Here is a 12,236-nt window from a genome sequence, read left to right on the forward strand (position 1 = left end):
TTAGAAAGTCCAAATAGTACAATCTCAGTTTTTTGATCGTTTATATTCAAAAAATTGAAAGCAAACCATGAATTAATGTCATCAAAGAAGTCTAGCAAAACTTTTAGAGAGTCTGTAGAATTCTTTTAAGAGGAAAGTAGATTTGAGGATTATCGGCAGTGAAATGAGATTCCATCTTTCCTGAAAATAGAGCCCAATGGGAGCATGTAAAGAGAAAAGAGGACTAGGCCAAGGATAGATCCTTGAGGGACCCCACATGTAAGGGGTGTAGATGTGGATGAAAAGCCACCGAACCTGACAGAAAAACGTCTATCAGTTATATATATATATAATCACCAGCATTTTGTCAGGTACACAACTGCAACAAGATGTTGAACCTTGAATCAAATTGAGTACAGTAGCAGAAGACTGCACCAGGTCACACTCCTGACATCTCGGAACACGAAACTGAGGCTGCAGATCATGCAGGCTCACCAAAGTTGGGAAATAGAGGATGTGAACAATGTGGTTTGGTCTGATGATTTAGTTTCTGCTGTGACATTCAGACAGTAGCTTCAGAATTTGGTGTAAATGACATTAAAGCATGGATCCATGCTGCCGTGTATGAACGCTCTAGGCTGCTGGCGGTGGTGATGCAATGTGAGTGATATTTTCTTGGCACACTTTGTACTAGTGGTGGGCGGTTCGATCCAAATATCGATTGTATCGATACCAAGTCAGCATCGATATCGGATCAATACTAGCCTGGTGAGATTGATTCTTTACTTTAAGTTCCGCTCTTGTTTGCAGTGCTGTGGTTTCGGAAAAGACGAAACAGCCAGGTCGCCGGACTCGCCGCTCCTGTGTCAGCACAGAGCAGGCACACTTTACTCCCCCTCCTCCTCTTGTGTTTAGATGTTGCGCCATCATGTGACGTGACTCAGATGCTTTGGGGGTTGTTAAATTGTTTACATATTATTTATATTTTCACCAGTTGTTTTTTTGTTGAGAATTTTAGATGTCATTTTTGTGTTACAGTTTCTCAACAGTACTTGTTTGTTTTAATTTGTTTACTGGTTTGCGTGCACTTTTCATTTTAGGTTTTGTCAAAAAAAATTGATAATATTGGTTTTCTATAAGTATTTTCTAATTAATTATAAATTTTGTCCTAATTATGTCCTAGGTTTTAACTATTTCATACTAAAAAAGGAAACATCATAAAAAAAACTTAAGTTCATGAAAATTAATTGAGATTTAGCAATTCAATGGTGCATCCACCTTATTTATTGAAAAGTATCAGTATCGGCGATACTGGCCTGTATTTACTTGGTATTGAATCGATACCAAAATATGCAATGTCGCACACCACTACTTTGTACTAACTGAGCATCATTAAATCATAAAAGCCTGATTGAGTATTGTTGCTGTTCATGTCCATTTCTCCCTGTAGGATCACAGTGTACCCATCTTCTGATGTCTGCCTCCAGCAGGACAAGGGAACATGTCTCACAGCTCAAATCATCTCAGACTGGTTTCTTGAACACGAAAGTGAGGCAAAATTGCCAGTTACACTCAATATATGCTCACAAAGTTAACAACAAACAAACACTTCAAACATCTGATTTTGCTGAATGAAATATTCTTGTTGGAAATCTTTAGTGCCATATTCTGCGTAATTTGTTGAGTAAAAAATGACGTGACAACAGTCAGTGGAAACCAAAAAAAAAATCAGCCCATTAATTCAAACATAAGATTGTTCAAGTCTTCCCTTAATTTCTTTGAACAGTACATTTCCAGGTAACCACTTCGAGTGGATGACAATCTGTTAATAAGTTGCTTTTTCATTTTTTTTAATTCAGAGAAACGCTTGCTTTTCTGCTTACTGGCCATAACATCCTCATGTCCCTTATCTGACATTCACCTCAGATTGTATCTAGGCTGTTTTTTGTAACCAACAATTAGGGCGAAGGCATGGGCAAAGCAAGTATAAATAATCTGTTCTCATCTAAGACCTCACAACAACCTGCCAGTTGACATCTGAGCAACAGAAACACTTTAAGGGCTTCTGCTTGAAGACACGTCTTCTAGAGGTTTTCAGCCAACAATCAACAAGTGTGGAGATGACGATGCTCATGCTGGTGTCTGCTGTGGCCATGCTGATCAGTCCATGTGCTGCAAATCCTGTCCGTAATCTTACTCTCAGCGATAGTCTTAACAGTATCATTGACCTTGTTGAACAATACAGTGAAAATCTCACTAAGGTAGGAGCTCATCTTATAAGCACAACTGTTTTCTGGACTCCTAACACTCATAGAGCTTTTTGTTGTTGTTGTTGTTAGTTAACTCGTGTTTTTTCTGCTTTGTTCACGTTTTTGGTGCATAAAACTTGTTTGTGACAATTTGTCTCACCAATGTTGCAGAGTTTCTATGTGGAGGATGTGACACATTTGGTTGAATCTGGATGTGGGGTGAGAAAACTTCTTGTCTTTGAAACAGTTTGCAAGTTTTCCATTCAGGTTTTTTTTTTTGAGAGACTACAACAAGAACAGTGGTCTCTTTTTTACATTTTATTTATGTTTATTTGTAAAGCTTAGTTTACTTATTTATGCTTCATACAGAATAACTTCTTCTGCAAAGTGCATGACATCCTACAAAAGCATCCCAAAAATGACGAAGAGAAAGATATTTTGAGAAACCTGGAAATATTCATTAAGAAATCACATGTAAGTTTTTTTTGGGTTTTCTCAGATGTAAGTTATCTTTTTTGACACATCTCCAACTTAAGAACAACAAATCTGTGTAGTCTGTGAAGGTTCTCAGTCAACCATGATCATAGTTTAAGGAGCTTGGAAAGAAATGCGTCAATCTGTGTTGTAAATATTTAGAGACAATGTGCTAACCTCACTTTAGGTATACAAATACATCTGCAAAACAGTGAGAGATATACTGAACACAGATTCTTGTCTTTCAGATAAACTGCAAAGAAGTACTAAAGAAAGTACGGCCGTCAGAAAAAGAACAGCTACTACCTGATTTGCTGGGAAACCTCACCAAATGTATTCAGAGAAGAAATTTCATGGGAAACGTAACACAAGCTGCCTGAATACCTTCAAGATCATTGAACTGGCTAACGTGATAACTCTTTTAAGTGTATTTCAAAAGTCATGGGTTTTTATAATTTAAGATTTTTTTCATATTCTAGTTGTTTTTTTTATTAGTTTGGTAAGTTATCACTGATTTTTCTCTTTTTTTTATGCAGTTTTTATTATTTATTAATACTAAATTCAGTACAAGACAAAGATTTATTTTGGTTGAACTATGTTTTAACTGCAAAAGCAGAAATATATCTGTAGCTGTCTTTGATCATTACAAAGTTTAAGAAACCAACTTGATGTGTTATTGTACAACTGCAAATTTGCTTCTTTTTTAAGTGAAAGTCATAAATTCTGGTTGTTGTAATATATTTGTGTGATATTTTTATTGTAATTCTCTCACGCCGCATTGTAACAAGTGTTTACAAAACAATAAATCACATTTGCTAATTTCTTTGAACAGTATATTTCCAGGTTAACCACTTTGAGTGGATGGCAGTCTGTTAATAACTTGCTTTTTTTTTTTTTCATTTTTTGAAATGTGAACGATCATGTAGACCCTTTCAGAGTCAAAGTCTCAAGTCAAAAATCTTTACTACCATTCACTGTAATTTGTAGAGTAGGAAGTGATGTAACAATTTTCCGTGGAAACCAAAATCATTGGCCCTTTGGCCAGATTTTTTTGTGATTAATATTCTATTGTAATTTTAGAACACTACGGTCCACTGTAGATACAGATTACGTCACATGAAAAAAGCATCAGCAGAACAGTAGAGAATACAAACCCAAAATGAAGGGGGACAAACAAAACAAGAGATAAACAAACAAGCAAAAAAACAAACAAAAACACAGCCATCCTTTGACTACGTGGGTCTTGCTGCATGCCACACTCTGTCATCCCTGAGAGTGCTTCGTCAGAATCCCAATGTCTGTGCCACTCTAAGTTCTAGTCTGATCCTTTTACTCTGAACAGATATGGATCCCACTTCAGGTGGAAGCTTTCCACTTTATTCAGAAGCCTGTATGAGAGTTGTTCTAGTGCAGCAAGTCTCCCTAGTTGAACATGCCATACAGAGACAGGTGGGGTGGAAGGGGCCTTCCACTGGGAGATAATGAGTTTACGCCCCAGCATCAATGCAGTCTGTACCCACTCAGCAGCCTTAGGCAGAGCATGTTTAAGGAGTGATGGGTCCCCCAAAACGAGTAGTCTTGGTGAAAAAGGAATATCCCATCGTATGGTTGATTTGATAAAGTCATGTATCTCAGTCCAAAAGATTTGGGTTTTAGGACAGCTTCAAATCATATGGGTCAATGTGCCCACCCCAGTCTGACATCCCCAGCATTCAGGGGACTGTATGAGGTTTTCCCTGTACAGTCTGTGTGGCGACCAGTAAATCTGGTGTAGTAATTTGAATTGGATTAGTCTCGTTCTAAGTTCCCTGGACACCTTTTTACTATTCTGCAAAATTGTAGTCCATTCCTGATCTGTAAAAACCACACCAAGGTCAGCTTCCCAAGCTAATCGGAGGCCAGGTAGCCCTTTACTCGTGCCCTTAACAAGCATTGAGTAATATTTAGAGACTTCATGACTTCCCCCAAAGATTTTTTTGATGTAGCTGAGATATTCAATAATTGGAGGTGGTGAGGAGGAAGAACCAAAGGTTTTGAGCAATAAGTGCCGGAGCTGCAAGTATCTCCAAAACTGACTCTGTGGCACCTGAAACTGTGCTTTAAGGTCGTTGAAGGACTTGAGAATTCTCCCCTGATACAGGTCTCCAAGAACAAGTATCCCTCTCTGGACCCACAGTCTCCAGAAGAACGGAGACTTATTATGCAGAGTTTGGGATTGAGCCATATGGAGGCCTTAGTATGAAGGTAGGAGTTAAAATTTAATAGCAAGGCCACCTTCTTCCAGACTGTCTACAGGAACGAAAGAATGGGGTGGGTTTGTATATCTGGTGAGAGCTTGGTGGTTAAAATGTGCATCGGAGGGAGTGGTGACCACAAAGTACTCTCAAGACTAAACCATGGGATTTTTAGCGGGAGTGTTTGTAGTAGGTAATTAGATTTTGGAGCACAATTCATTTTGATGATGTTAACTTTGCCCCAAAGGGTGAGAAACAAAGGGGACCATCTAATTATGTTGGTTCTGAACGTGTTCAATAGAGGTTCAAAATTAACCTGAACTATGTTAGATAACAAAGGGGGGAACGTAATGCCCAAGTATTTAATACCAGTCTGAGGCCAGCTGAAATCCCCTGGCTGGAACAGGGTTTTGGGGCAGAAGGCTGTCACAGGGGGCGCTTCAGACTTTGACCAATTTACTCTATATCCTGATATATTAGAGAACCGGTTAATAATTCTTTAGAGAGCAGGTAGAGAGTGTTCTGGCTACAATATCAGGACCAGAGCATTGTCAGCATAGAGCATCAATTTGTGATTATTATTGTGGACCTGGATACCTGGAAAATTAGGGTCTCTACGTATTGTCGCTGCCAGAGGCTCTAAAGCTAGAACAAAAAGCAGAGGACTCTGTGGGCAGCCCTGTCTTGTACCTCTGTGGAGGTCGAAGGACTGTGATATAATACGGTTCATTAGTAGTAATGCTCTTAGATTGTTGTAGAGAAGTTTGATCCACCTTGTGAATTTTGAGCCATTACACAAAATAGGAAACACCACTCTACCCTGTCAAATGCTTTCTCTGCATCTAGGGAGAGGGCTATAGCTGGAGAAGAGTCCCCCGTAGGGGATTTATTCTGGGTTGCCCACATAATATCAATTAGGCATCTAATGTTATCGGCAGAGCTGCGAGTCCAAATAAAACCGACTTGGTCGGGGTGTATTAGGTAAGTCTTGACCTTATCTAATCTGGTTGCTAGTACCTTGGCCAGAATTTTGCAATCGCAATTGATCAAGCTGATGATCAAGCTGATTGATCAAGAAATCAAACCACGAAGCCCTATAATATTGAAACTAAACAGTTTGTACAAAGTATATCGTGTATAGCGTGTTAATTAACACTAGGGCAAAAAAAAAAAGGTTGTGTTTAAATCCAAGCCCATGACTGTAAATAACTCCCTTAAGGTAAAGACAGAATGTAGTCCTGGGCTTTTTTTGGGTTGGTAAACTCACGTCTGCCCGCCGTCATTTTCAGCACCAGCACTGCTGGGAAAAGTGGGGAGAACTTCATTTTCCTTTCGTGCAGCAACCGTTTACAGGGATTAAATGCTGCTCGTTTGTCCATGACAAGTTTGGAGTAGTCGGGGAAGATCATGATGTGGTGGTTATTCCAGCTCAGCTGCCCCAGCCTCGGCGCAGCTTCCACGATCCGTTCCCTGTCCTGGAACCGTAGAAATCAGGCGATGATGATCTTTGGGGGATGACTGTCAGTTTTGCGTCTCACTAGGCTGCGGTGTGCGCAGTCAATCTCCAGCCCGCCCAGGAAGTTGTAAAGAGTTGTGGAATTGTGTTGTGCACGAGTGTCAGAGCGTCCGAACCCTCACAGCCCTCGGGAAAGCCAGCAAAGTGCAGCATTTTTCTCTATCCTCTGTTTTCAAGATCATCTAATTTCTGTCGTAGAGCGTTTACCTCGTCACTAGTAGCAGGAGGATTTTCCTTTAGCACTCTGCTAGCATCCTCAAGGAAATCCAGGTGAGACTCAGCGTTGCTTATTCGAGTAGCCATATCCTCTAGCTTAGCCTCCACTGCCCTCGTAGCAATTTGGATAGAATTGAGTTTGCTCTCTTGTGTCTCGGTTGCAATGGACTTGCAATGTCCTTGGCCATTTGTTCAGTTGTAGCAGCCTGGATAGTATCCGACATTGAAGGTGAGGGCGGGCGCACATCATTAGCTTTCGCCGAGGTTTCCTTGCTAGCGCCTTCTTGCCGTTGAAGCGTAAGTTTTTGTTAGTGACTCTGCATTATGAGCTTTCACAAAGAGTCTTCAAGCTTCCCACAGCCCTGGGGTGATATTTTGTAAGTGTTGTGTAGCGCAATGTTCTAAGTCTAACGCAAATTAGCTGCCACTGCGACGGAGCTTCCCCATTCAAGCTGCCATCTTGACAGCCTACGTCACCGGACTCCCCCCTTTGGCCAGATTTAAAATCACACCTCAAATCAAAGTTAAGATTGTTTGAGTCTTCCCCCATTTTTCTCAGCAGTATCACTTTGCGTGGATCACAGTCTGTAATGAAGTTTCTTTTGAAAGTACCATTTTTTTTTTTCATCTTTTCTGTAATGCAACCAAGTCTATTGGTTATTCTGAGAAAAATAGTTTCGTTTCTGCTCATTGACCACAAACTAATCATGGATCTTATCGCCAAGGAGCTGCAGACTGTTTTTTGGTTTTTTGTAACTGGCAAATGTGATGAAGGCGTAGACAGACCAGGTATAAATAACCTGCTCTCAGCCAGCACTTCACAACAACTTCAAGGACTTCTGCTTTTCAGCCAACGAACAACAAGTATGGAGATGATGATGTTTATGCTGGTGTCTGCTGTGGCCATGCTGATCAATCCATATGCTGCAAATCCTGTCAGTAACGACAACCTAAACCATATCATTGACCTGACTGAGAAATACAACAGAGATCTGAATGAGGTAAGGGTTCATCGCATAAGCACAATTGTTTGAGTGACACTTAGCTTGAAATTGTTGTAACATTTTTTTGGTGCCCTAACTTGTTAAAACCTTTAAAAAGTGTTTGCAATGTTCAGTTACAAATATTTTTTCTATTAAATTTTTTGGTGCCTTATCTGATTCAATATGTTAAAAGTGTTACCTGACAAAGTAATTTTTTCTTGGATCTTACAGAGGTTCTTTGTGGAGGATGTGTCTGACCTGGCTGACAATGGATGTGGGGTGAGGAGACATTTTTTCATGTCTTTGAAACAATGTTCCTTTTAATTCATTCAGTTTTCTTGAATTGTTCTGCTGATTGGAAGTTTGAGTTGTCTTTTTTTTTTTTTTTTTTACAAACTGCAGAAAAAACACTAGCCAACTTATATAATTGTAAATGCATGTGTTTTTAAAAGCTTATAAATCCGTCCTTGTGTTCCGTACAGAATAACTTCTTCTGCAAAGTGAATGACATCCTACAAAAGCATGCCAAAAATGACAACGAGAAAGAAATTGTGAGAAACCTGGAAATATTCATTAAGAAATCAGATGTAAGTTATCTATTTTGACACATCTCTAACTTAAGAACAACAAATCTGTGTAGTCTGTGAAGGTTCTCAGTCATCCAGGTCATCATAGTCTAAGGAGTTTGGAAAGAAAAGCGTCAGTCTGTGTTGTAAATATTTAGAGACAATGTGCTAATCTCACTTTAGGTAGACAAATACATCTGCAAAACTGAGCATATATACTGAACACAGATTCCTGTCTTTCAGATGGACTGCAAAGATGTACTAAAGAAAGTACGGCCGTCAGAAAAAGAACAGCCACTACCTGATTTGCTGGGAAACCTCAACAAATGTATTATAAGGAGGTATAATCCATTTGAAATGGATTCCACAGACAAGTCTTTTTCAGACTTTTACTTTTGTTTCAAGAAAATACCATGTTAGAGAGATATTTGAACTGTCTGATATGTGATCACTTGAATGTTTTTCATAATTCATAAAGTGTACGGGTTAGCCCATTTGTTTGCCAAGCATAAGTTTCCGATTCAATTCTGGCCAGAAATACAAATTCCTTTTTGGAATACAACAAAAAGAACAATGGTTGTGAAACTGGACATTTGTTTTAGCTTATAGTATAGTTTAGTAAGCTATTAGTATTTTCTTTTCTTTTTTATGCCTTTATCATCCTTTTAGACAAATGACCTGTCCAAGATGTACCCTGCCTCTTGCCCTATGGCAGCTGGGATAGGCTCCAGCCCCCCATGACCCTTAAGCTAAAGAGATGAATGGATATATTGTCATTAAAACGTTGAGCAGTTTAATCATCTATTCAAATTGTTTATTACCCACATACTTAGGTCAATTCTAATACCTATTAAAGTGAAACTTATTTAGAGATCTAATAATGGGTAACTTTGACAGTTTTGTGTTCTATTTTGACAGGTTTGTGACATATGGTGGGTAGAAAATTGGTTATTTTTGAAGTATGGGTCGCTTTGATAGCACAAACAGTCCAAAGTTGTAGAATTCCATAATTGGTGAAATTTATAGCCTATATTTGCCAGTACAAACTGGTTTACAGTTGTAGAAATGCTAACCTGAGCCATATACCTCTCAAACTAACTGTAAAAATGTCTGGGAAGAATTGCCCAGAAGGTAATGCAATACAAGTTTTGAATATCATAGAGAGGTCACAATTGTGTAAACTGACACATTGATTCAAGTAAGACATGAATAAATTAGGGCTGTCAATGTTAACGCATATCAATCCATCATCACAATTAACACGATTAAAGCAATTAACCCATCTGGAGCGCAGAATGACTCAAGTAAAGCTCAAGTAATCTCAAAGTGGTTTATTCAACATGATAATGAGGGGGGAAATGTAATGCAAACAAACATATACGTTCATTTTAGAGAAACAGTTCCTTATTGACCGCAACTTCATCTAAGCCTTATCTCACAGTCACCTCAGATTGCATTTGTAACCGACAAACATGCCAAAGACGTAGGCAAAGCAAGTATAAGTAATCTGATCTGAACCAACATCTCACAACAACCTGCCAACTGAGCAAAACAACCACTTTAAGGGCTTCTGCTTGAAAACATGTTTACTACTTTGTGGATTCTGTTATCAACTTTCTTCTGAAAGTACCACTTTTTTTCTCTACTGTCTATAGGTTGTTCTTTGGAGAAACATTGATTCTATTCATTGATCACAAATTAATTACACATTTCATCTTACTGTCTGCATTTGGATTTTTTTGTAACTGGTGAATGTGATGAAGGTATGGGCAAAGCAAATACAAATAATCTGCTCTCAGCCAAGACATCGCAACAGCTTACAAGCTGAGCAACACAACAGAAACAAGGTCTTCAAGGCCAGTTTCTTGAAATTGTTTATGAGATGATGATGTTTATGCTGGTGTCTGCTGTGGTCATGGCAATCCATCCTTGTACTGGAAATCCTGTCTATCATGACATTCTAAACATATCTTTGAACAATACAATGAAACTCTCACTAAAGTAAGGGCTCATCTTATAAGCACAAATGTTTTCTTGACTGTTAACTATTAACATTCATACACACAGTTTTTGGGGGGTTTTATATACTTTGTTCAAGCCTTCATTTTCAGTTCATATCTGTACTCCCTTTAAGCCAACATTCTTCTGATTGGCTGCCCATCCCTAAAAGAAGGTTTGAACTGCAGGTGGGTGGAAGTGCAATACTGGCAGTCAGAGCTGTGTACTTGAGATAACCATGACATCACACAGCAGCAAAAGTAAACATAAATAAATAAATAAAAATGGCAAACTGAGCATAATTTATATGTGATTTTTGCTGATAGTAAATGATGCTTAATACTTACCAGAATATAATCAAATATTTTAAAAAATAAGTACATTTAAGTTTAACCAATATAACAAATATGGAAGAAATGCAATGACGTGAGTTTGCAATTTAAGCTTAAATCCTATATTAAATCATGTATGTGGAAAGGTCAGATGGATAGAGAGAGGATGTTGAGGTGTGGCTGGATATTTGGTGATTAGATATTAATAATGTGATTGGATGTCTCTATGGGTGAGAAGAGATATAATTTCAGAAGATGTGTGAAAAGAGAGTATGTTGAGAAGATCTAGTTGCCATTTAAGCACGCTGTGATTATACTGCCTTTAAGCAGAGATTCAAGTAATGGTTAAGAGGACAGCAAGCATATCAGTGAGTTGAAGGACAGGCTGAAAGCGTGATAGTGTCACTGGTTTTTTTCTTTCCTCTTGTCATTTTTTTTCTTCCCTGGTTGATTTTACATTAAAGGCCGTATTTTAAACAGCATTCTGTTCTTTTACTGGGTTTGTCTTTATGTCAACTGGGACAGGTGCAATATTATAGTCTGGCAATGTGCAGTCCCCAAGGCTTAAAATAGGTGACAGGAAGGGAGTTCAGACAAGAAGTTCACTTAAATATAAACTAATTTATTAAACATGATCTAACCAAGACATTATCAGTGGAGGCAGTGAAGACGTCTAGCCTTTGAGGTAGTTACAGCTGGGCATGCCCCCTCACTTCTCAGGCTTCATCAGCTTTGCACTGCCTACTGGGTAAGATCAATAGGATCAGATGTTAACAATTTTTTTTAGCAGAAGGCCAATCCAGGCTTCCTGTGTTGGGGTGCTGTTCCCTGCCGATCGACAAGCAGCAGACCACACCAGGTCGCACTGCTGGCACCTAAGGAAAGGAAACTGAGGCTACAAGTCACACAGTGCCACCAAAGTTAGAGACTGGAAAGTTTCAAAAATGTTGTGTGGTCTGATGACTTTATTTCTGCTACAACATTCACACAGGCAGGTTCGGAATTTGACATAAATAACATAAAAGCATGGACCCATCCTACATTGTATCAACAGTCTAAGCTAGTGGTGGTGGTGGTGATGGCACAATGATAATTGATATCTTCTTGGCACACTTTGGGTTCCTTTGTACCTACTGAGCATCATTAAACTGTAAACGCCTTAGTACTGTTGCTGATCATGTCTATCCTTCTGATGACCACAGTGTACCCATTTTCTGATGGCTTCTGGTTGTATTTTCATAATGCTGAACTTTTGGCATGCCATCGTTTCTCATTCTGTCCTTTTAAGGGAACATATTAATTTCATTTTCAGCAGTTCTTGGTTATGGTCTAATTCTTGTTCTCTATCAGAGTAACTTTGCAGGATTCCCTCACACCAGAACATGGTGCAGACCCTGAGGTCATCCACTGTCTGAAATGGCTCCCTTTAAGCAGACTTTCTTCTGATTGGCTGCCCCTCCCAAAGCAGCTGGTTGAAGCTGCCGAACTCACAGTCACAGCAGTGTACCTAAAAAGTCTAGAGGTGTTAATTCAAAATAAGACCAAGACAACTTTCAACTGCACTTTAAAATGTGAAACTACATTTTTTAATTATTTACTTTTTTAATAGGAGGAACTATAATGAGTCTACATGTCATTTATTTGTGTGCACTAGCCGTGATGGGTCTTGAAGAAGCGTTGCAGAAGCGT

General features: G+C 38.9%; 2 protein-coding genes across 3 annotated transcripts; both read left to right on the forward strand.

Annotated features, from left to right (window-relative positions):
* Positions 1-1,953: 1,953 nt before the first annotated feature.
* LOC145431320 (uncharacterized) lies at positions 1,954-3,226 on the forward strand. The gene is made up of 4 exons (XM_080306931.1): positions 1,954-2,317; positions 2,402-2,447; positions 2,598-2,702; positions 2,951-3,226. Exons 1-4 carry the CDS (start codon positions 2,100-2,102, stop codon positions 3,080-3,082), a joined length of 501 nt encoding a protein of 166 aa, XP_080163057.1. The 5' UTR covers positions 1,954-2,099; the 3' UTR covers positions 3,083-3,226.
* Positions 3,227-6,523: 3,297 nt separating this feature from the next.
* LOC145431440 (uncharacterized) lies at positions 6,524-9,014 on the forward strand. 2 transcript variants are annotated; one of them, XM_080307223.1, is made up of 5 exons: positions 6,524-6,722; positions 7,519-7,669; positions 7,883-7,930; positions 8,134-8,238; positions 8,461-9,014. In XM_080307223.1, exons 2-5 carry the CDS (start codon positions 7,535-7,537, stop codon positions 8,635-8,637), a joined length of 465 nt encoding a protein of 154 aa, XP_080163349.1. In that variant the 5' UTR covers positions 6,524-6,722; positions 7,519-7,534; the 3' UTR covers positions 8,638-9,014. The 2 variants fall into 2 exon arrangements, with proteins under 2 accessions (XP_080163349.1, XP_080163348.1); XM_080307222.1 differs by lacking the exon at positions 6,524-6,722 and having other exon boundaries at positions 7,010-7,669.
* The last annotated feature ends 3,222 nt before the right edge of the window (positions 9,015-12,236 follow it).

This window comes from Astatotilapia calliptera, chromosome 10 (genome assembly GCF_964374335.1).
Source record: "Astatotilapia calliptera chromosome 10, fAstCal68.1, whole genome shotgun sequence".
NCBI classification, from domain to species: Eukaryota; Metazoa; Chordata; class Actinopteri; order Cichliformes; family Cichlidae; genus Astatotilapia; species Astatotilapia calliptera.